General features: G+C 42.1%; 2 protein-coding genes across 2 annotated transcripts; one reads left to right on the top strand and one right to left on the bottom strand.

The window, feature by feature from the left end:
- Positions 1–400: 400 nt before the first annotated feature.
- GPRASP1 (G protein-coupled receptor associated sorting protein 1) lies at positions 401–6813 on the bottom strand. The gene is made up of 5 exons (XM_047765270.1): positions 6601–6813; positions 5954–6020; positions 5788–5848; positions 5544–5614; positions 401–5203 (listed from the first exon to the last, which is right to left on the bottom strand). Exon 5 carries the CDS (start codon positions 4879–4881, stop codon positions 727–729), a length of 4155 nt encoding a protein of 1384 aa, XP_047621226.1. The 5' UTR covers positions 4882–5203; positions 5544–5614; positions 5788–5848; positions 5954–6020; positions 6601–6813; the 3' UTR covers positions 401–726.
- Positions 6383–7509, top strand: LOC125118089 (formin-like protein 5). The gene is made up of 2 exons (XM_047764232.1): positions 6383–7126; positions 7180–7509. Exons 1-2 carry the CDS (start codon positions 6383–6385, stop codon positions 7507–7509), a joined length of 1074 nt encoding a protein of 357 aa, XP_047620188.1.
- Positions 7510–25405: the final 17896 nt, after the last annotated feature.

Below are 25405 nucleotides of genomic sequence, written 5' to 3'. Positions count from 1 at the left end.
TTTCTGGTCTTATCCTTTTAACCTTTAGACAACATCGAAGAAACACTCATACTTTGAACTGCAAAATACAACTGCTCAGCTCTTCAAAACTTAGCTCAACTTAATACACTCCTCCCATCCACTCCAGACAGACTGGAGCACTTTTTCCCATAGAAACACTTTTCCAACTCCAAGCTTTTCTTCACAACATCCAACCTCTTTCCCACATTTCGGAGCCCAAGTTAATTGGGTCCTTTTTCCCTGAAGCATACCCTGAGTAGCAGCCCATGGTAACCTTTGCATTTGAAGATATAATAAACTTTTTCAAGGAGCATGATTAGTCATACATTAATTATTGCTATGTTGTCACATGTTTTCTTTGCATCTATATTTTATGTTCAAGGAAAAGGATGATTTCTGCTAACTTTAATATAGACCTTTATTGGAAACACATGACTCAAATAGACATCAATAATATTAGAACAATCAGAAGGGTAGCTTTCTTATGATGGCTCGGTTCACTAGAAGCTTAAACACTAAATTCACAATCTGGACAAAAACAAATATCAATAAATGTGCTTTGAGTTCTAATATTCATTTGGCATCAGAAGATCAATCCAGCTCACACAAAGAGTTGGGCAAAGTTATTATCAGCAACAAAGATGTACATTACAACACAGAAACAACTGAAAAAAGCATTATTCAAGGTCATAACTCAGGAGCATAAGGACAATCACAGGCAAGTAGTTACTCATACTCATTTTTTTGGTCTGCCTCGGGGTCATTTTGATCATCTGTTTTGCCTTGCAGCTTCTTAGCAAGTTTCTCAACTTCATGGAATGCAGAAATAAGTGGCTCAGGACTGAAATCATCATCAGTGAACAACAATGCCTCTTCTTTGATATGGTTACCAATATTCTCAAATATTGCCAGAACAACCTGAATATTGTCATTTGTCTCCTCCCTGTTAAAAAGGCCCATAAATTCTGATACTGCTTCAGCACTGAGTAGTTCTTTTGTCATGACAGGATTTTCAGACAAATTCAGTAGCATTTTAAGAACATGAAACCTTGTTTTGGTATTGCCAGTGGCTAATAAGGAGAGAAAGCCAGACAAATACTTGGTAACCATTGTGTGATAGTCAGTAGTTGTAGTAAGGTGTCTAACCATCTTTATTCCAGATAATTGCTCAGGGGAATCTAAGCTGTAAGCAAGAGTTTCCTCACACACTTGACATATGTATGTCTGAATCATGTTTAGATTTGTGTAAGTTGGAGCCATGCGAACCATGTTTTCCAAAAAACTCGTCCTAACTCGGGAGGAGGGCAAATTGAGCAAGGTTTCAATAAGCGAAACAACACCTGCATCACGAATGAAATCACGGGTAAATTGAGAAGCACTCCTCATACCCATTGCAATTTTAGATATTTCATGAATAAAAGGGTCTCGAATCCTGTCCATTAATAGAAGGAGTTCTTCAAACTCTTCAGGACCAATTTTAAGCTCACACTGTATGCAGCTGCAAGACCAATTCTCAGGCTCTGCACTCTCCCTAGCCTTAAGATGCTCTCGAATTTCTCTGACTGACCGGTAAGATGGTTCATATTGAAATGGAAACTCAGGGTCAGGCTGATCAGGCTGAGGCAAAGATTCCTGCTCTTCCCCTTCTAGGCTTAGTTCCATATGCTTAGGCTTTCCTCCAAACATTTCAGAGAAAAGAAATGCTGCTTCTCTTGGAAATCTAAAGGGGCTTGGGGATGGGAAGCCAACCCTACCCCATGGGCCAGGCTTGAACTTAACAGTAACCTCCTCCCAGCTCTGGGGCCTGCGTGAAGCATCAGGTTCCTGCTCAATTGAACATGTGGATCTGCAAATGGCCCTGTACACAGGGACAGGATTTGATTCAAAATGGGCCTCATCTCCAGCCCAGAACCAGAACCCCACTATGGCCTCATCCTCCTCAGCTACTGTCCTAGACTTACAGTTGGTTCCATTACCAGTCCTGTTACTGGGCTCATTTTTAGCTCCAAACCAGGACTCAACAACTGCCCCTTCCTCATTTTCCAGCCTGGACTCAGAGGTGGCCACAGTTTCAGTCTCATTAATGTCTTTGTCTCCAGACCAGAACCAGGACTCAATAATCATCTCTTTATCATCCTCTGGTTTAGAGGCACAGCATGTTTCCGCTTCTACATTGATTTCTTCTGCAGCCCAGAACCAGGATCCAAATATGGTTTCCTCTCTAGACCTTGATGTGGTCTCTTCTGTTTCCTGAGGTCCAACATCTACACTATCTTCTTCAGCCCAGAACCAGGACCCAACAATGACTTCCTCTTCTTCAGTCCCATTCTTGGACTCAAAACTAACCCCTGCATCCAGACTGGCCTCTTCTTCAGCCCAGAACCAGGACTCAACGATGACTTCTTCCTCTTCAGCTTCTGGACTGTATTTGCTATAAATGCTAGCCTCCTTCCTAATGGTCTCTTCCCTGGCCCAGAACCAAGATCCAACAATAACCTCATCCTCTGCTGCCAGTCTGTCATCTTCTCCAGCCTCTGCTTCTGTTCCAAGCCTATCTTCCTCCGTAGCCCAGAACCAAGAACCAATAATGTCCTCCTCTTCAGTGTCTGGCCTGGATTCTTCTCTGTCTGTAGCCTCTATAATGGCTTTATCTCCTTTCCAGAACCAGGACGTGATCATGTTCTCCTCCTTGGTCGGTGACTTGGTTTCTTCTTTAGTCTTATCATCTAAACTGTCCTCTTCCACAGCCCATAACCAGGGCCCTACAATGGTCTCTGGCCTTGTATGTTTTCTGGGCCAGAACCATGAACCAACAGTTTCCTTTTCCTCTTCTGGCCTAGACTTCCAGCTGCCTCCATTGGCAGGAAACATACAAGGATCTTCTCTTGACCAGAAGCTAGACTCATTATTGATCTCTTCAGCAACTGTCATAAATTTACATGGGGCACCAGCCACATACTTCATACTGACCTCTTCTGTGGTCCCAAACCAAGATGATGTAATATCATTTTCCTTGTTCTCCAGGGTAGACCTGTTGCTGACTTCAGCCCCTACGCAAGTTTCTACTCCAGCCCAGAACCAGGACCCAATAATGGGCTCTTCCTCCTCAGCCCGTGGCATGGTGTCACAGGCGACTTCAGCTCCAGAATCAATCTGGGCCTGGTTTCCAGCCCAAAACCAGGGCCCAAATATTGTCTCTTCTTCAGCATCTGGCCTGGCTTCTTCTCCAAACTCAGCCTCTGTATAGATTTCTTCTCCAGCCCAGAACCAGGGACCAATGACCTCTTCTTCCTCAGACCTTGGCCTAGAGCCACAGCTGGCCCCAACACTAGCTTCCACACTAGTCTCATCACTGACCCAAAACCAAGAGCCAAAAACAGACTCTTCTTCAGCCTCTGGGTTAGTTTCTTCACTAGCACAGGAGCAGGAATTAGTAGTGACCTTTTCTTTATCATCTGCTGGCACAGATTTGGAAAAGGCCTCAGCCCCAGTTTCCTCACTGGTCTTTTCCACAATTCCAAGTATATAATTTCCAATAGGCTCCTCAGTTTTTGGTCTGAACTTACTACTGGCCTCAGTCCCTGTATTGGCCTCTTCTTCAGTCCAGAACCAACTGCCAACAATAGACTCATCATCCACTTGAGAACAGGACTTGACACTGGCTCCACCCACTATACTGGACTCTTCTGCAGCCCAGAACCAAGGCCCAGTGAAGAACTCTTCCTCTGATCTGGCTTCTCGCTTGGCCCTGGCTCTGGCCTTGATTTTGGCCTCTTCCTTTGCCATTGCTCTGGCCCTAACCTCTTTCTTGGATTTGGGCCTTGACAAGTTATTAGCCTTTTCTCCAGGCCAGAACCAGGACTCTTTTTTGACTGCATCCATAGACCCAGACATGAAATCAATGGAAGCTTCTCGCTTGGCCCTGTGCCTGACCCTGGCATTGGCTCCTTTCCTTGCTCTGGGTTTGTACCTGGATTTGGCTTCCTCTCCAGCCCAGAACCAGGACTTCTCATTGACCTCACATTCAGACCCAGAACTGGACTCTGAGATTCCTTTCTTGGACCTAAACCAAGATCTAGTATTGGTCTCTTCCTTGGGCCTAGACCGGATACTGGTCTTTTCTCTGGCCCAGAGCCAAGGTGTCTTAACAGATTCATCCTCAGAACCAGAACTGGATGCAATATAGAGCTCCCGACTGTGTTTGGGCCGAGACATGGCTTCTTCTTTGGCCATGTGCCTGAACCTACTACTAGGTTTTACCCTGTCCCTAGGACGAAACCTTGTATTGACCTCTTCTCCACTCCAGAAACAGGAGCTCAGAGAAGATCTATCCACCCATCTGAAATCACAATTGCGAGAGTTCTCTTTTTTGGATGTAAGCCTGGGATGGCACCAGGACACCATATTGGTCTCCTCCTCTGACTCAAACAAAGGCTGGATTCCTGATTGGGACTTGACTTTGGTACCAGGAAAGGACTCAGCATCCATATTGACCAGTTCTCTATCCATAGACAAGGTCTTCGTTTTAGCAACTGACACAGGCTCAGTATTGACCAGTGGCCAGGCAATCGCATTGGCCTGGGACATCCCCCCTGTCTTCAGTATTGCCTTACCATCAAACTCAGTCTTGGCCCATGAATAGGTTTCATCCATGGACCTTGTCCCAGGGATTGCCTTGGTCTCAGTCTTAGAATGTGCCCCAACTACTGCCATGGCCTCAGTCTTGTGCCTTGCTCTAGGCATTACCTGGCCTTGGGCCCTAACTTTGGGTCTGACCACCATTGGGACTTCATTCTCTTTCTCGGTCCCACCCACAACCTCTTCTCCAGGCTTCTTTTCAGGCTTAGCCTGGGTGCCAGGCTCAATCTCAGCCCCAGTCATAGTACAAGTTATAGAGTAGACCCAGTTAAGTACCCCTAACCCAATCTCAGCCTCCACCACAGATCTGTCACAGTTTTGTATCTTTACACTCTAACTGTTGGATGATTCAGGCGATAGGGTTGGAAACAAAAGAGTCAATCACCAGTCCAGCAGCCAATCAGTCTCCTCCCCAAGCCCAGTCTCAGCCAATATTACAGGCAGAGAGCAGAAGAGGCACAACCAAGCTAGGGGAGGACCGCTGGTTCCCAGGTGGATGCAGACCTGTTGAGGGTGGTGGTCAACAGCAATTCCAACAGCGCCAGAGCTGCCACTGGAGATCAATCTATGAAGAGAGAATGATGTGGGTCCTTGAGTCTCTGCCATTCACTCCACCCAAAGACTCTTACAGAGAGACGGGATCTTGAATGCCCAGTGGGACAGTTAGGCTATTGGAAAGTCTCTTTGTCATCCACATTTTGCCTACAATTTTTGTCCCCAGAGTTGCCATGTTATCTTTGTTGCTACAAAACAGATGTGACAATGGTGGGAAAGTATCTTGGTGGTGGGAAGGTATCTTGGTAATGGGAAAGGCTGAGGAGCCCTCAGACCAGACCCAAATCACTCTTGAACCACTGTTGGTCTCCTCTACCCCACCCAAAAGTTGTACCCATTGCTATACCAACCTGCACAATGTGGAACAATTTCTCCCTCCTTTCCTTGATTCCAGTGGTGTCAAACTCTATAGAAGACTGTCCTGGGAACAAGTAAACATACAGGAGAGAATGGAGCCTGACTTCTATATAGACAAGAAAGAATCCTGACCTATGATGCAAATATCTCTTTTCCTATTTAAGGGTCTAATATATCTAATGTTTCCCATCTCCTGGTCTCTACCCTCAGGGGTTCTCTTCCAAGTCACACACCTACCCCAATGTTTCTAAAATCTCCTGCAGGAAGTGAGCAAGGGATTCTGCAGCAGTGTGCAAATCTGAAAGAGAGTACAGCATGTAAATCAAAGACACCCAAATGGATCAAAGACACCTGTCAATCTCACTCAGTAGCTGTCCCCTGCATTGCCCCTCTTCACACAAACCTCCAGAAATATGAGCCAGACTCTTCCTCCTTTTCTTCCCTGCAGAAGTGACGGCCTTAAAGTAAGCCTATAGACAAAAGATGAAAAAGCAAGATAGTCAAGAATAATCATAGCAACTGAGTACTTGGTGGAGAGACCAAAAACCAAACATAAGAAGAGCCAAGTTATTGATTTTTTAACATTTACAGTTCCTACAGTAAAATGTTCTTTTTAAATTTAGGCCCTCTGCATCAGGTTTTTGGATAACTCCTCATTTTCATATTAACCGCCCCCCCTCCGCAACTCTGAAGATGCACCACTTGGTGTTCACATCTCTTGGGCTGCATGACATAAACTGGGGGGAAGCCCCGCCCCCCCCCGCCCCCCCCCCCGCCTTCCCCCCGCCCGGGCAAATTCTAGAAAACAGGTTGTGCAGTGGTACTTGTATTTATGACGTCTCTCTCACCCTCACCTCCCAGCCCACCTTTTCCACCCCCAATTTTGAATGGTGGTGAGGGAGGAAAGCAAGGGAAGTCCATAGAGACCTGGTATGGGGGAATTTTAGAAGGTATTCCCAGATGCCTGACTGGTTGTAGTCACCCCACCCCGATACGGGTCTCCAGTCAATGGCAGCTGCCCCCTACCCCCCACCCCCCGTCCCGACACACCTTCAGAAATACAGGTCCTTTTCCTGTTTCTCGTTTTTCTCAAGCCTCTCCTCTTACAGATCCACCCTGTGGCTTGAAATCTCCAGACCTACTGCGCAGACAGAGACTCTGGCATCAGAGGACCCTGTGGGAAGGGACAGCACCGGGACCACAGAACCCCACAGGCCCCTTTCCAGAACCAGGGCCAGGGGCAGCGCCCGCTCCCACTCACCCCTTCTGCACCTATCTCAAACCCCCTGCACCCCTCCGCCATTTCTGTCGCAGCAGCCTCCCCCACAGCCCTCTTCCCCCACAGGAACCTCTGGGGATCTGGTGCGGGAGCCCTGGAAGTCCACCGGGGAGCGGCAGCTCAGTTCGCCTCCCTAGGACCCCAGGGAACCTCAGCGGACAGAACCCGCGACTCCGGCCCGCTCCGCGTCGGTCGTCGCCTCCTCTGCGCCAGGGGTCCCCCGGCGCTGCGCACCTCTCCCAGGGACCCGCTCCGACCAGGTCGCCTCCCCCTCGCCAGGCGGCCGGGGTCCGCGGGGCAGGCTGCGACCTGGTCGTCGCCCCCCACGACACCCCCACTTGCCTTCACAGGCTCAGGGCCCGGGTGGTCGGCCTCCCCCTCTTGTCGCAGCTGCTCACTCGGATTCCCACCGCTCTCCGTGCGCTCAGAATGCCAAAGAGGCGTCCCGCCCCCCGCGCCGCTGCGCCAAACCGGCCAGGGGCTGCGCAGGCTGCGGCACCAACCGCTCGCGGCGAGGGTGTCGGGAAGGGGGGCGGAGGGATACGGCACGAATGGGCTCGGCGCCCCCTCCCAGGCCCACCGTAGTTCCGACCCAGAGGGGGCGGGGCCGGGAGGAGCCCCAGGCGGAGGGGCGGGGCCTCGCCAGCCCGCCCAGCCAGCGCTCCCCGCCGCCCCCCTAGGTGGCGACCCCCCCAACTTCTGACACCGCAGTGTGTGGGGCGGTGGGCGCTCTGCGGTGGGGGCCAGGGTCGGGAGGTCGGGAGGGGCCGCGCCGGGGGAGCTGCGGATGGATACAGACCGCCCCTCGGTGGGTGTGTGCGAGAACCCCCAGACTGCTCGGTGTCCGCCCCCCTCCCGTCCCCCAGCGCGCCCGCCATCCTTCCTGGGCGCCGCTGGGAGAGGGGCTGTGGGGGCGGCCCTCCCCCGTTCTGCTTCCCACCTTCAAGGGCCAAGGTCGGGAGGAAGGTGTGGGAGGGGGCGCCCAGGGAGGCCCGTCCACCGCCCCTCTTCTGAAGGAAGGCAGCCCTAGCCCTCTGGCCTGAGGACACAACCACTTGTCTGCGCCAGTGGCAGTGGCGTCATTCTTTCTGCCACACTGCTGTTTTCGCATTCGCACTGGTAACGCACTTTTGCTGTTTCGCCACCCCACAGTTGCCCAGCAAAGAGGGCCTTTCCCTGTCAGGACCCGCACCCGCTCAGACAATCCTCCCCCTGTCACCCCAGAGCCAGGTGTCAGGCACCAGATAGGGCCGCTCCTGGCTCCTCTTCCTGGGTTCTGCCAGGTCCTGTGTTGCAGTGGCTTCCAAGTTCTCATTGTCTTTGGCAGGGTGGGAATGGGGCACGGATGAGAACCAATTTGGAGCTCAGACACTTGCCATACACACCGGTCTAGTTTCCCCAACCATTCTTTGGAAAAGACCCCACCAAGTACTCCCTTCCCCAAGGCAGAAACCTGCTGCTACTTGAATCCTCAGGTTCCTGCATCCCTACATCCTTCCTGTTGTCTTGAGCCCCTCCTTTCTGGGCTCCATGGGGCAAAGAGCAACCCTGGTTTAGCACAACTCGTTGAGCAGAGAAACCTGCTGGCATTGTTGCCCATTTTCAAACCCAATTTGATGGCATTTTCACTGCGGTAGGCCAAATAAAGGTTCCCCAAAGTCCACATCCAATTCTCCAGAGCCTATAAACATGTGAGGTTATATAGTAAGGGAGAGTTAAGATTGCAGATGGGGAGTTCCCGTCGTGGCGCAGTGGTTAACGAATCCGACTAGGAACCATGAGGTTGTGGGTTCGGTCCCTGCCCTTGCTCAGTGGGTTAACGATCTGGAGTTGCCGTGAGCTGTGGTGTAGGTCACAGATGCGGCTCGGATCCTGCGTTGCTGTGGCTCTGCGTTGCTGTGGCTCTGGTGTAGGCTGGTGGCTACATCTCAGATTAGACCCCTAGCCTGGGAACCTCCATATGCCGCAGGAGTGGCCCAAGAAATGGCAAAAAGACAAAAAAAAAAAAAAAGATTGCAGATGGACTGCCAAGCAGTCTCCGCTCCACCCCATCCCCCCCAGCCCTTTCCTGCTGGAGAGGTGGTGGAGAAAAGGGAACCCTCCTGCACTGTTGGTGGGAATGTAAACTGGTACAGCCACTATGGAAAACAGTTTGGAGATACCTTAGAAATCTATACATAGAACTTCCACATGACCTCGCAATCCCACTCTTGGGCATCTATCCGGACAAAACTCTACTTAAAAGGGACACATGCACCTGCATGTTCATTGCAGCACTCTTCACAATAGCCAGGACATGGAAACAACCCAAATGTCCATCAACAGATGATTGGATTCGGAAGATGTGGTATATATGCACAATGGAATACTACTCAGCCATAAAAAAGAATGACATCATGCCATTTGCAGCAACATGATTGGAACTAGAGAATCTTTTACTGAGTGAAATGAGAAAGACAAAGACAAATACCATATGATATCACTTATAACTGGAATCTAATATCCAGCACAAATGAACATCTCCTCAGAAAAGAAAATCATTGACTTGGAGAAAAGACTTGTGGCTGCCTGATGGGAGAGGGAGGGAGTGGGAGGGATTGGGAGTTTGGGCTTATCAGACACAACTTAGAATAGATTTACTAGGAGATCCTGCTGAGTAGCATTGAGAACTATGTCTAGATACTCATGTTGCAACAGAACAAGGGTGGGGGGAAAAATGTAATATATACATGTAAGGATAACTTGATCCCCTTGCTGTACAGTGGGAAAAAAATAAATTAAAAAAAACTGTGATAAAAAAGAAAAGATTGCAGATGGAATTAAGATGGCTAATCAGCTGAATGTAACGTCAGATTACACTGGATTATCCTGGCCAGTGCAATGCAAGGCTACTTTAAAAGTGGAAAATGCAAGCAGAAGAGTCAGTGTTACATTGAAGTAGCATAAGAAAGACTCCGCAGGTGGACAGGCTATTGCTGGTTTTGAAGATGGAAGGAAGCCAGAAGCCAAGGATTTCAGGTGGACCCCAGAAGCTGGGAAAGGCAAGGAGACGGATTCTTCCTAGAAGCTCTTGGAAGAATGAAGCCCTTCTATCACTTTTATATCAGACTAGTGAGACCCTTGGCCTATTTCCAACCTTCAAGATTATTAAAAAAAAAAAAAAAAACCATTTTATTGTTGTTTTTAAGCCAGCAAGATTGTGGTAATTTGTACAGCAGCAGTGGGAATCAAATTCACTCACCATCCTGATGAAGTCCATTCCCCTTGACTTTCTTTAATTGGGCTTTGGCCCCTGGGGGGATCAATTTGGGGACTCATCTCTCACGACTAAAACCATCCTCTCCACCAAGTGCTTTTTCTTTCTTTTCTTCAGAAGGGAGATTTTTTCCAATAGGCTTTGAGCGTCATCTTGGAGAAAGTCCCTATTTCTTGACAACCACTGGTGTTTACTAGGATGAAAAGGGAACCTTATTCTTACCATGAATTTTCATATATGTTCATATTTATTTGTTATTAGTCATTACAACTATAGAATATTTAGGTAATAGGAAAAAATCAAGATATTTTATATTGTATTTAAAGACAACATACCAATTTTCAGATGAAAGTCTTTCACTGTGGTCTTTAAATGCCTTATTAGCTGAATTGTGAATTATGTTTTCTTTATTCAAGAGCATACGCTCTTGAGTGAATGACAGGCTTGAAAAAGGGAGTCTGAGCTCTGCTGGGATCTTTTAGTGTGTTTGAATCACTTGCCTTCCCTGAGTTTCTCTTTTTGTTATAGGTACCTATGTCTTTCATCATGCAACAAGTATACAGTTATACTGATATATACTTTATCCTAGGCACTAGAGATGCAATAGGCAAAACAAACAAAAAACAGAAAAGAATTTCTGTTCTCTTAGGCTTCCATTTACTTTTGTTTTCTATTTTATTTAGCTTCCTATCCTAAAAGATTATGTTCATACCAGCGCAAGCTATTCTTGCAATTTCAAGGTGCTGGGATATTGATTCCCAAATATTTATTGACAAGAGAGTGGATTTCCCAAAAGCTCTTTGATTTTACTTTGAGACTGTGAAATATCTTTTGGGCAGTTTGTTCTAAATGGATTTGCAGAATAGACATTATTGCTGTTTAACATTTCTTGAACTGAGAAAAGTCCTATTTTAAACTGTTTATGTGTTAGCTCTTTAGGGTGTGTGTGTGTGTGTGTGTGTGTGTGTGTGTGTATCAGATAAAGTATCATCTTTAAAATTAGAGAGCAGATAAAAGATTGAAATAGGATGCTGACAAATGTCGGTCTGACTGTTATTATATTTACCTGAATTCTGGTGTGATTGCAACAGCCATAGTTTCAGTCCCAAGTGTCCACACTAGCACCTGTGTAACCCTGACTAGCTCCTGAAATCCAAATTCATGTAATGTAAGTACCTGACATTATGCCTTTTGATTTTAGAGACAGTGCTTGACATTAAGCTTTTGATTGCCAAGTATTCGTTCCAAAAGACATCCATCTTGAATAAACCTCTTATGGACTGTAAGATATAGCTTAACAGCAAAAAAGATCTGATAAGGATCTAGGCCCCTCCCACTTACAAAGTTCTGTTTCAGAAAGCCTTGGTTAACCTAGATAACTGAATCCTTGAGAGGTCCTGCTTTTTCTTTCCTGAGACTACCTTCTGCTCTTGTGTTTAAATTAGCCAACAAGAACCTGAAGAACCTCAGGCTCCCTACCCTGGGGCCCTAATAAAAGCAGAGCCCCAGCTTCATTTTTTTCCTCCCCCCCTCCGGCCCCTCTTGTCCTTAAATAATTTCCCAGGCATTAAGCCTGGGATACAGAAGCAGCTGTACCACTTCAGTATGCCCATCCCACCTACCACATACATTAACATGAACTTTCACACTAGCTCCTTGACTGTGCAGCTTGAGTGATCTACTCTTTTTTCTCTCAGTCATCATGGTCATGAACCTGGTTTTGCCCATTTAGCTTAACTTACCTCTATTCTGTCTTTCATGTACCTCAGGCAAACCCTCCTTCTGGGATCTCCCTTTTGTTTTTATTTGTTTGTTTGTTGTTTGTTTGGTTTTGCTTTTTAGGGCCACATCTGTGGCACATGGACGTCCCCTACTACTGGTAGAATCGGAGCTGCAGCCACGAGCCTATGCCACAGCCACAACAATGCCAGATCTGAGCTGCATCTGCAACCCTAACCCACTGAGTGAGGCTAGGGATTGAACCCACATCCTCGTGGATTCTAGTCGGGTTCATAACCTCCTGAGGCACAACGGGAACTCCTGGGATCTCCCTTTTGTTCAAAGTTGATCCAGATTCTCTGTATTCTTAGAATATATTCATTCTCTTATTCTTGAGTTTTAAGAGCTTTACACAGGAACTCAAGTCCTTTGCAGTTGGGACCAACTAGGTTGGGGTGGGTACTTGTAAAATAACCTATGAAACTGGCTTAACAGATGTCCACTTTGAGTATAGGCTGAAGAACCTTTAGGAAACACCTAAACTTGTGTCTACTACTTGAGACAAGGCAGATCTAAAGAAATTGTGGTGAGGCCTAACCCAAGAATATTTCGGGTTACATCCTCTTCTTTAAGAGGATTTATCTTGAGGGAAAACAGAGTCAGGCACAAAGACCTCAGCCCAGCCCAGGAACAATGCTTTTCATTAGGGAAGTATAGCTATTCTAACAGCAGTACTGGGATCAGGACTCCTATTTTTGCATGCTTTTTTTCTTGGTCTTTTTAGGGCCATACACACCCATGGCACATGAAAGTTCCCAGGCTAGGGGTCAAATTGGATCTGTAGCTGCTGGCCTACACCACAGCCATGGCAACGTCAGATCCAAGCTGCATCTGCAACCTACACCACAGCTCACAGCAATGCCAGATCTTTAACCCACTGATCAAGTCCAGGGAACAAACCCATGTCCTCATGGATACTAGTCAGGTTTGTTACCACTGAGCCACAATGGGAACTCTGTATTTTTGGATGTTCTAAAATATGCCTTCAACTTTATGTCTATCACAACAAAGGCAGGTTCATAAGTTATCCCTAAAAGAACTGCTTGTAGAGAAAGTCTGTGTGCAGAGCCCATTTATAATGTATAATCCAAAGAGAAGAAAATGTCCTTCTCTCCAACATGGCTTTAAAGTTTAGAGCTGTATTCAGCTCTGACATCATGAGGACTCTGGGTGGTTGGACAGATTGGAGGAAGCAATTGGAGGGACATAAGTACTTGATGGTAAAGCTTACTGTGGCAACAACACATGGAAAATCATCTGAAAACCATTAAAATTCATGGAAATAACCCTTGAGGATTTCTAGAACTAAAGGGGCTGGTAAGGGGAGGTCATGGTTATTAGCTTTGCAGGAAGAAGATATCCCAAATTTCCATAATGCCAGCAAATACTTACAGTTAATCGAATGTCAAATTAACTTTTCAAAATAGAAAAAATAATGAAAAGTCCATAGTATCTTTTGTTATGCTTCTCATTACCTAACCATCACTTACTGCCTCGCTATAATGGGGCATCACTGTAGTCTGTGTCTAGCCAGCAAAATGGGGGAAAAAAAGAATATAAGTATCTACCCGCTTAAAATCCTTAGCAAGGAAATGCCCACATCATTTACACTTATGTTCCCGTTCTGCTGATTGGAATTCCATCACCATTTATTGAAAATCCTGTCCATTCACAGGCTGTGCTGGGACAACTAGATATCCACACCGAAAAGAATAAAATTGTAGAACTTCCTTGACTTGACAAAGAACACATCCAAAAACCCTACAGATAACATCATACATGTTTAGGATCTAGCTTTAACCATTATGATTAGGAGAAAGTCAAGGATGTCCTCTCTTACCACTCCTTTTCAAAACTATACTGGAATTCCTCGCTAATGTATTAAGACAAGAAAAGGATATAAAAGGGATACAGACTGTGAAGAAGAAATAAAACTGTCTTTGCAGATGACATTATTTTCTATGTAGAAAACCTGAAATAATATACCAAAAAAAAAACTCCTGGAGTTAATAAGCAACTCTTGTAAGCTTAGAGGATAAGGTTGATAGTAAAAAGTCAATTGCTTTTCTAAATACCAGCAATGAGTAAGTGAAGTTTCAAATTAATAACACACACACACACACACACACACACACACACACACACACACACACACACAGTAAGTTCCCATTGTGGCTCAGTGGCTAACAAACTCGGCTAGTATCCATGAAGACGTGGGTTCGATCCCTGGCCTTGTTCAGTGGGTTGAGGATCCATTGTTGCTGTGAGCTGTGGTGTAGGTTTCCAGAGGTGGCTTGGATCCCACGTGGCTGTGGCTGTGGCATAGGCTGGCGGCTGTAGCTCCAATTCAACCCCTAGCCTGGGAACCTCCACATGCCATGGGTGCAGCCCTAAAAAGACAAAAGACCAAAAAAAAAAAAACCAAGAAATTGATAACACAGGACTTTTTATATTAGTGTCCTCAAAAATGAAGTACATATATATAAATCTAATAAATACATACAAAATATATATCAAAATTAAAAAATTATGGAGTTCCCATTGTGGCTCAGCGGTTAATGAACCTGACTAGTATCTGTGAGGATGTGGGTTCAATACCGGGCCTCGATCAGTGGGTTAAAGATCTGGCGTTGCCCTGAGCTGTGGTGTAGGTTGCAGCTGCGGCTCAGATCCAGTGTGGCTGTGGCGTAGGCTGGCAGCTGTAGCTCTGGTTAAACCCCTAGTCTGGGAACTTCCATATGCTGTGAGCGCAGTCCTAAAAAGACAAAAAAAAAGAAAAGAAAAGAAAAGGAAATTACAAAATTCTGATGAATTAAATCATAGAAGAACCTAAATAAATAGAGACAGTCCATGTTTATGTGTAGGAAGACTCAATATTGTCAAGATGTCAGTTCTTCCCAACCAGGTCTTCACAATCAAAAGTGTAACATGTTGTTTTGTGGATACTGAAAACAGATACCAAAGTTTATATGAAGAGGAAAAAGACCCAGGATAGCCAATTTGATATTGAAGGAGCAGAACAGAGTTAGAGGACTGACATCACGTGACTCCAAGACTTACTCTAAAGTTACAGTAATCAAGATGGTGTGATATTGGTGAAAGAATGGACAAATCAATGGATCATCCTAGAAAGAATAGAGAATCCAGGAATATACCAACATAAACACAGTCAACCAATCTTTGACAAAGGGGCAAAGACAATACAATGGTTCACAGATAGTCTTTTCAACAGATGGTGCTGGAGCAAATGAAAATCCACATGCAAAACACTGAATCTAGACTCAGACCTTCTATCCTTCACAAAAATTAACTTAAAATGAATGATAGATCTAAATGAAATACAAAACTATAAAACTCCTCGAAGACAACATAGTTCTCCTAACCTTGATTATGTTCAGTATGATGTCTTTTTTAAACAGCTTTATTGAGATATAATTGATATAGTAAAAACAATATATTTAAAAGATACAATTAGTTTAGTTTGGACATATGCATGCATTTGTGAAACCATCATCACAATCAAGATAACAGACATTATCTATCACCTCTAATTTTCCTCGTGCCCATTTGCTGTTGTAGGAACACATGAGATCTACTCTCTTACCAAAGTTTTAAGTGCACAATACAGTGTTGTTAACTGTAGGCACTATGTTATACAGCAGATCTCTAGAACTTATACATCTTGCATAACTGAAACTTTATACCTATTCAACAACACCAAATTTCTCCATCCTCCCAACCCCTGATAATCACCATTCTATTGTGTTCACCATGAGTCTATTTTAAATACTACATTTATGTGGAATCATGTAGTATTTGTCCTTCTATGACTGCCTTATTTCACTTAGCATAATGTCCTACAGGTTCATCCATGTCACAAATGGCAGAATTTCCTTCTTCTTTAAGGCTGAATAATATTCAGTTCTATATATATACCCTTTTTTCTTTATCCATTCATTTATCAATGAAAATTTGGGTTGTTTCCGTATCTTGGTTGAATAATGCTGCAATGAACAAGGGAGAGCAGAAATCCCTTTGAGATCCTAATTTCTATTCTTTTAGATACTCAGAAATGGAATTGCTGGATCATCCCGCAGTTTTGTTTTTGTTTTTTTTTTGAGGGACATCCACACTGTATTCTATAGTGGCTGCACCATTTCACATACCCACAACAATGTATAAGGATTCCAACTTTTCCAAATCTTTGCTAGCACTTGTGATTTTTTTTTTTTTTGATAATAGCCATCCTAACAAGTGTGAGGTGATACATTTTGGTTTTGATTTGCACTCCCCTGATGATTAATGATGTTGAACACCTTCTCATATACCCGTTGGCCATTTGTATATCTTCTTTGGAGAAATGTCTAGTCAAGTCCTTTACCTTTTTTTTTTTTGGCTATTGAGTTGTAGGAGTTCCTTATATATTTAGAGTATTAGTCTCTTGGATGTATGGTTTGCAAATATATTCTCCCACTCTTTAGTCTGCCTTTTCATTGTGTTGATTATTTCTTTCTTGTGTATAAGCTTTGTAGTTTGATATGGTCTCATTTCTCTATTTTTGCTTTTGTTGCCAGTGGCTTTGGTGCTATATCCAAGAAATCATGTCCAAGACCAATATCAAGACTTTCCGGAGTTCCTGTTGTGGTATAGTGGAAATGAATCTGACTAGTATCCATGAGGATGCAGGTCTGATCTCTGGCCTCGCTCAGTAGGTTGGGGATCCGGTGCTACCATGAGCTATGGTGTAGGTTGCAGGTATGCCCCAGATCCCCTGCTGCTGTGGCTGTGGCGGAGGCTGGCAGCTGTAGCTCTGATTTGACCCCTAGCCTGGGAACTTCCATATGCCTCGGGTGTGGCCCTAAAAACCAAAAAAAAAAAAAAAAAACCACCAAAACGTTCCTCTATGTTTTTTTTTAAATTGAGGTATAGTTTTTTTTTTTTTTTTTTAAGTATAGCTGATTTACAATATTATATAAGTTTCTGGTGCAGAACATAGTGTTTTACAATTTTTTTTTGTCTTTTTGCTATTTCTTGGGCCGCTCCCGCGGCATATGGAGGTTCCCAGGCTTGGGGTTGAATTGGAGCTGTAGCCGCCAGCCTACGCCAGAGCCACAGCAACTCAGGATCCGAGCTGCGTCTGCAACCTACACCAGAGCTCACGGCAATGCCGGATCGTTAACCCACTGAGCAAGAGCAGGGACTGAACCCGCAACCTCATGGTTTCTAGTCGGATTCGTTAACCACTGCGCCACGATGGGAACTCCTACAATTTTTAATTATAATGCTCCATTTATAAATGGAGCATTTATAAAATATAAAAAATACTGGCTATATTCTTTGTAGTGTACAATATATTCTTGCAGTTTATTTATTTTACACATAGTAGTTTGTACCTCTTAATATCCTACCTCTATCTTGTCCCAACCTCTTCCCTCTCCCCACTGGAAACCACTAATTTGTTCTCTACATCTGTGAGTCTGTTTGTTTTTTTGTATATTCACTAATTTGTTGTATTTTTTAGATTTCACATGTAAGTCAAACATACAGTATTTTTTTAATCTGACTTATTTCATAATATCCTCCAAGTCCATCCATGTTGTTGCAAATGGTAACATTTCATCCTGTTTTACGGTCAAGTAATATTCCATTGTGTGTGTGTACACACATACACATTATACACACACACACACACACACACACACACACACACACACTACTTCTTTATCCATTCATCTGTTGATGGGCACTTGGGTTGTTTTCATCTCTTGGCTAGTGTAAATAGTGCTGCTATAAATATTGGGGTGCATGTATCTTTTCAAATTAGAGTTTTTGTTTTTTTCAGATATATACTCAGGAGTGGAATTGCTAGATCTATGGTAGTTCCATTTTTAGTTTTTTGAGGAGACTCCACACTATTTTACATAGTGGCTGCACCAATTTATATTCTCAACAACAGTGTAATATGGTTTCCTTTTCTTCATATCCTTGCTAACATTTGTTATTTGTGGTCTTTTTGATGAGGTATAAGGTGATATCTCATTGTGGTTTTGATTTGCATTTCTCTGATAAAAATTAGAGATATAGAGGTCTAAGATCAAGGTATCAGCCAGTTTGGTTTCCTCTGAGGCTTGTCACCTTGGATTTCAGGTGGTCACCTTCTTGCTGTGTCTTTATGTGGTCTTCCCTCTGTGCACATGCACGTCTGGTATCTCCCCATGTGTTCAAATTTCCACTTCTTATATGAACACCTGGCATAATGGATTAGGGCCCGTTCTAATGGCCTCATTTCAACTTGATCACCTCTTTAAATGCCCTATCTCCAAATATAATCACATTCTGAGGTACGAGAGATTAGGACTTCAACATATGAATTTGGGGAAATGGGCATAATTTAGCCCATAACAGAGGATTATCATAATAAAGAGGAAGTTAAAATGAACCTCTATCATATATACAGTTAGTCCACCAGAGGGCAGGTTTCCAAGTTTTTTTTAGTTCATCCTGAGGTGAAATTTACAGGATGGTAAGATTTCACAACACCACTTTGGCAAAGAAACCGGGGGAGTTTGACACCCATTTGTTTTCACCTTTTTATAATATACCCTTGTGTGAATTCATGGATAATGACTGGACAGATGTCTGTCAAAGATGTCCACATAATACCAAAACTCAAAATACGACTAGCCTGTTTTACCACAGTATTCACCCATCTAGACTTTGCTTTACTGTTTCTGAGAGGAGAATAATGCTCCTCTCCCCCCAGAGTTGTCTATATCCTGATCCCTGGAACTTGTCAGTATGCTATCTTACATGCTAATGTACATAAATTAAGGATCTTGATATGGGAAGATTATCTTGGATTATGAAGATGGGCCCAATATAAATACAAGGTCCTTAAAACAGGGAAACAAGAAAGTCAGACAGAAGGAAGAGATGGGACAATGGAATCAAAATTCGGAATGATGCAAGGAAAGGACCATGAATCAAGGAATGTAGGCAGACTCTAGAAGCTCAAAAAAACAAGGAAATGGATTCACCCTTCACAGCTTCCCAAAGGAATTAACCTTGCCAATATTTTCACTATATCCTTGTGAGACTAATTTTGGACTTTTGACCTCCAGAACACCAAGATAATAAATTCATGTTGTTTTAAGCAACTATATTTGTAGTAGTTTGTCACAGAAGCAATATGAAACTAAGAAAAGTGGTCTCTGATTTTAAGTAGCAGAAGATACAGATATATTAGAACTCTTCTTTAGGGAATTAACCTAGGCTAGTTGTTGAGAATATTGATATTGAGCACATCACAAAGTCCCTAATCCTACTGCTGTATGCCTTAAATCATTAAGGCTGTAAAACAACATCTGATAACACCCTGCTGGAGTTTACGGGGATTACTTTTAATTTGGGGAATAGCACCAAGGCCTACTTTCAGGCTTAAAGATCTCAAGCTTGTTTACTGCTTTGTGAGGAAAGGTAAACTCATAAGTATTATATTGTGATAACAGTGGCAGATAAAATAAAGTAGGTGGAAAAAAATTCAGCATACTGCTACAAGTATATAATTACTAACTAATTTAGTATGTTCCCTAATGTATACCGAATCCTTTGAGGAATAACAACAGCCTTTTTTCCCTAAGTCCTGAATAGCATATCTATTCCAGGAAAAAGCTATTTGTAATTTTTTTAAAGGTACAGGAAAGCATATATGACATTATCAAAGTTTTAAAGAGATGCTATAATGTCCAGCATCCTTTGAATAACAAACTACAACAGCATTTCCCAAACATCCAATTTATGGTATTTCTTCCTATAAGGATAAATGATGATGAATTATTTCCAATTAACATATAAATATGGTGATTGCAGGTCTCTGATACAGAGTTTATGAAAGTGATGAGATTAAAAAAGTCTCCACCTTGTATTTACCACCAGAATCTCAGATTCATTTGCCATCTTTCACAATATCACTTGCTAAATAAAAAAGCACCATAATCAAAATTAAGAGACTAGACCAGAAACAATAAAACTCCTAGAGGAAAACATAAGCAGAACAATCTTTGATATAAATCATAGCAATATTTTTTTGGATTCATCTCCTAAAGCAAAGGAAATAAAAGCAAAAATAAACAAATGGGACCTAATTAAACTTAAAGGCTTTTTCACAGCAAAGGAAACTTTCGATGAAGCAAAAAGACAACCTACTGAATGGAAGAAAATATTTGCAAATGATATGATCGATAAGGATTTCATATCCAACATGTATAAATAGCCCATACAACTCAACATCAAAAAAACAAACAACCTGATTAAAAAATGGGCAGAAGAACTGAACAGACATTTTTTTCCAAAGAAGAAATGCAGATGGCCAATAGCATATAAAAAGATGCTCAACATTGCTAATCATCAGGGAAATACAAATCAAAACCACAATGACATATCACCTCACACCTGTCCAGAATGGCTATCATCAAAATAACACAAATAACAAACGTTAGCAAGGATGTGGAGAAAAAGGGAACCCTCATACACTGTTGGTGGGAATGTCAATTGGTGCAGTCACTATGGGAAACAATATGAAGGTTCCACAAAAAACTAAAAATAGAACTACCATATGGCCCAGCAATTCCACTCCTGGGTATACATCTGAAAAAGCCAAAAACATTAATTCAAAAAGATACATAAACTGCAATGTTCATAGCAGGGATATGTTCATAGCTAAGATATTGAAGCAACCTAAGTGTCCACCAATGGATGAATGGATTAAAAAGATGAGGTACATATATAAAAATGAATACTACTTAGCCATAAAAAAGAATGAAATAATGCCATTGGCAGAAACATAGAAACAACTGGAGATTATAATAATAAGTGAAGTAAGTCAGAAGGATAAAGACAGGAGTTCCTAATGTGTGCAGTGGGTTAAGAATCTGATTGCAGTGGCTCGGGTCACCCTGGAAGCCTGGGTTCAATCCTCAGCCCAGCACAGTGTGTTAAAGGATCCAGTGTTGCTGAAGCTGTGGCATATTCAACCCCTGGCCTAGGAATTTCCATATGCCACAGGTGAAGCCATAAAAAAAGAGAGAAAGACAAATAACATATGATATCACTTACATGTAGAATCTAAAGTATGGCACAAATGAACCTAGCTACAAAACAGAAACAGACTCACAGACATAGAGAACAGACTTGTGGTTGACAAGGGGAAGGGGGAGGAAGTGGGATAGACTTGGAGTTTTGGGTTAGTAGATGAAAACTACTACATTTAGAACAGATAAACAAGGTCCTACTGTATAGAAATATATAGATTAGATTGCATATCCAATCTCCTGGGCTAGACCATAATGGAAAAGAATATTAAAAAAGAATATACATGTGTGTGTATATACATACACATACACATAAATATATACATACATACATATATGTATAGCTGAGTCACTTTGCTGTACAGCAGAAATTGGCACAGCATTGTAAATCAACTATACTTTAATTTAAAAATTTAACAAGATGTGGTATTGCAGCAATATGGATGGATCTGGAGGGTATTATGCTAAGTGAAGTAAGACAGAGAAAGACAAATACTGTATGGTATCACTTATATGTGGAATCTAAAAAAATACAACAAACTAGTGAATAAAACAAAAAAGAAGTAGGCTCTTATATGTAGAGAACAAACTAGTGGTTACCAGAAGGGAGAGGGAAAGGGGAGGGGTAACATAGGGGTAAGGGATTAAGAGGTACAAATTATTTTGTATAAAATAAGCTATAAGGATATATTGCACAGCATGGGGAATATGGCCAATATTTTATAATAACTATAAATGGAGTATAACTTTTACAAATTGCGAATCACTATATTGTACACCTGTAACTTGTATAATATTGTACATCAACTACACTTCATTTAAAAAAATGAACTAAATAAATAAATAAATAAATGAACAGACATTATGTGGATCTTGCTAAAAATCCACATTGCAATCAATATCAAAATTCTGAATGCCTTTTTAGCACAATTGGTAAAATCAATTTTCAAATTCACATGAAATTTTAAGGGGCCTCAAATTGTCAAAACAATCTTAAAAAAGAACAACCTTAAAAGAATCGCAATTCTTAGTTTCAAAACATACCACAAAGCTACAGCAATCAAAACAAAATGGTACTGGCATAAGAACAGATATATAGATAAACTGACTATATTTGAGAGTCTAGGCATAAACTTCTACACCTATGGACAATTGCTTTTTGACAATGGTACAAAGACCATTCAACTGGAAAACAAAAGTCTTTTAAATAAATGCTCTGGGACAACTAGAAAGCCACATGCAAAAGAATGATGTAGGATCCCTACTTCATATCAAAAAAATAATTCTAAATGGATGAAAGACCTAAATAAAAGAACTCCACTTACTAAAAAAAAAAGAAAAAGAAAAAAAAAGACAAGGAAAAAAGTTGTTTCAAACTTGTTTTATCTAAGGAGGACATTATGATACCTACATGGCCTAGTGACTAGAGGACTTAGGACTAAGATAATCTCTAACAAGAAATGTTCAGTAGCATGAATGAACACTCAAAAAACCATACGACTGAGACTTATGGGTTCCAATCGGACATGTAAAGAGCTAGGAAGTCATCACTACCATTGTCACTATAAGAAAAAATGCCGAATGAGCTGAAAATCAACATTTTTCTTAGATTCATCAGAGAATTAAAGTCACAGGACAAGCCGCTTCCCCCAAAACTAAAGAGAGAAGTGGATACTGAGAACCACAGGTTACTGAGAGCAGAAGCCCACTATTCTTTTTGGGCTCTCATGAAGTTTAAGTGTTTCTTTTAACACTGGAGTCAGTACTGGAATGAAAACTTATTTATACAGTAACTGATGAATTGCTGGAGGCTCAATATGATCTAGCTTTAGCATTAAAAACTCCAGGGGGTCCCCTGAGAGGGTTCTCCATACTTTCATGAGTTTTACCATCAAGAGCCCTCCCTGCCAGGTTCTCAAGGTGAAGATTAGAGAAATATATCCTTGTTCTTCTGGTAGATGGAGGGGAAAAGTAACTTAAGAAATATTCCAGAGTTTATATCCTCCTTAACAAATGCTTGCTACCCTCAAAGGGAAATTATTTTACCAGAGCCTAACTGAATTGACTTTTACCAGAACCTAAATGACCTTATGGAAGGGAAATACCAAACTCCAGCCCCTGTTACCATTCAATGTGAGGGAAGGTATATACTTATCTCCAGTTCCCTCTAGCCTTCCTATATCACCTAATGGGGAGAGCAGAGCCAAGAAGCACTTATAAATTTAACAGCCCAGAGGTACACGTTCACTATAGGACTAAGACCTAATCATCAGACTATAGAAAAATTCCCCTTGTCCCCACACTTTATTCCCACATCAATCAGGTTCCTACATAATAAGGTATTTCAGCTGAAACATCTGTAAGTATCAGATCCTATATAGAAGGGATTCTCTAGGGAAGCCAAAGACAGCAGAGAGGTAAAAAAGCAAGGACACTAGAGAAAATTTTAGTCTCTGATTCCTACAACTACAGAAAACATTAAACACAGTCTAACAACTCCCAGACTAAAAAGGCCTGTTTCAGTTCTATTACCCAATATATCCTGTCTGAATTTCAATAAAAAATTATAAGGCATGCTAAATGGAAAAAAATTGTCTGAAGGGAGAAAGGAAGCTTCAAAATCAGACTTAGATATGGCACTAATTTTGGAACAATTAGACCAGTATGCTAAAAGCTCTAATGGACAAAGTGGACAACATACAAAAACAGGTAATGTAAGCAGAGAGATGAAAACACTAAGAATTGAAATGAAATGCTAGAAATTAAAGCCACTCTAACTGAAGTGAAGAATGCATTTGAAGAATTCCTTCATCAGTAGATGAGGCATGGCCAAGGAAAGTATCAGTGAGCCTGGAGATATGCCAATGGAAATTATGCAAACTGGAAAACAAAGAAAAAAAGAATAAAAAACAAAGAACAGAATATTCAAGAACTGTGAGACAATTATAAATAAAATGAGAGAATTTACTCACAGTGGACTTGCCTTGCAAGAAATGTTAAAAAAAAAGGTTCTTCATAAAGAAGGAAAAGTATATACATGTGAAACCAAGATATACATGAAGGAAAGAAGAGAATCTGAGAATGAATGGATGAAGTTATAGGATATTTTTTCTTTTCTTTTTTTTTTTTTTTGGACTTTTTAGGGCCACACCCATGGCATATGGAAGTTCCCAGGCTAGGGGTTGAATCGGAGATACAGCTGCCCACCACAGCTACAGCCATAGCAATGCAGAATCCCAGCCATGTCTGTGACCTATATCACAGCTCATGGCAATGCCGGATCCTTAATCCACTGAGCAAGGCCAAGGATCAAACCCATGTCCTCATGGATACTAGATGGGTTCACTACCACTGAGCCATGAATGGGACTCCATATTTTATTTTTCTTATTCCTTTTTTTTTTTCCTGTATTTTTAGGGCCGCACCTGAAGCATATGGAAGCTCCCAGGCTAGGAGTCCAATCCAAGCTGCAGCTGCCGGCCTACACCACAGCCACAGCAACATGGGATCTAAGCCGCATCTGTGATCTACACCACAGCTCATAGCAACACCAGATCCTTAACCCACTGAGTGAGACCAGGGATTGAACCTGGCACATCCTAATGGATAGTAGTCAGGATCGTTACTGCTGAGCCACAACGGGATCTCCTTTTCTTATTCCTGATTGATCTAAACACAGTTTGTTCAAAATAATAATAGAAACAATATATTCAGTTATTACAGCTTATGGATAATTGAAATGAATAGCAATGATATTGTGATGGATGTGAGAGAGGAATTGGAACTACACTGATAAAGTATGAGAACTACACATGAAGCAGTATAGTATTATTTGAAACTAGACTTGGAGTTCCCACTGTGGCACAATGGGATCAATGGCGTCTCTATAGCACCAGGACAAAGGTTTGATCCCCAGCTCTGGCAGAGTGGGTTAAAGGATCTGGCATTGCCACAGCTGCAGTGTAGGTCACAACTGTGACTTGGATCTGATGCCTGGCCCAGGAACTCCCTATGCTACAGGGTGGCCAAAATAGAAGAAGAAAAGAAAGAAACTAGACTTATACTAGTCATCAATGTATATGACAAACTCTAGAGCAACCACTAAAAAAAGTTTTAAAGCATACATAATTAAAATATTAAGAGAAGAGAGTAAACAGGATAATAAAAATGATGAAAACAAGAGAAGGCAGAAAAAGAATGAAAGACAAAGATGAAACAAAAAATTGGCAATGAACAGAAAATAGTTACAAATGTGGTAAATATTAACTCAATATAATCACTTTTCCTACGAATGGTATGAATACACCAGTTAAAATGAAGAGAGTGTCAGGGTGAATTAAAAAAAAATCAAACAAGATCTAACTATATGTGGTCAATGAGAATCTACTTCATATATAAAAATACAGATAGAGTAAATGTAAAAGGATAAAGATATACTATGTTAACACTAAT

The sequence above is a fragment of the Phacochoerus africanus genome, chromosome X, assembly GCF_016906955.1.
Source record: "Phacochoerus africanus isolate WHEZ1 chromosome X, ROS_Pafr_v1, whole genome shotgun sequence".
NCBI lineage: Eukaryota > Metazoa > Chordata > Mammalia > Artiodactyla > Suidae > Phacochoerus > Phacochoerus africanus.
Note: the sequence above shows the minus strand (reverse complement) of the source record. Positions and strands in the feature narration are given on the sequence as shown.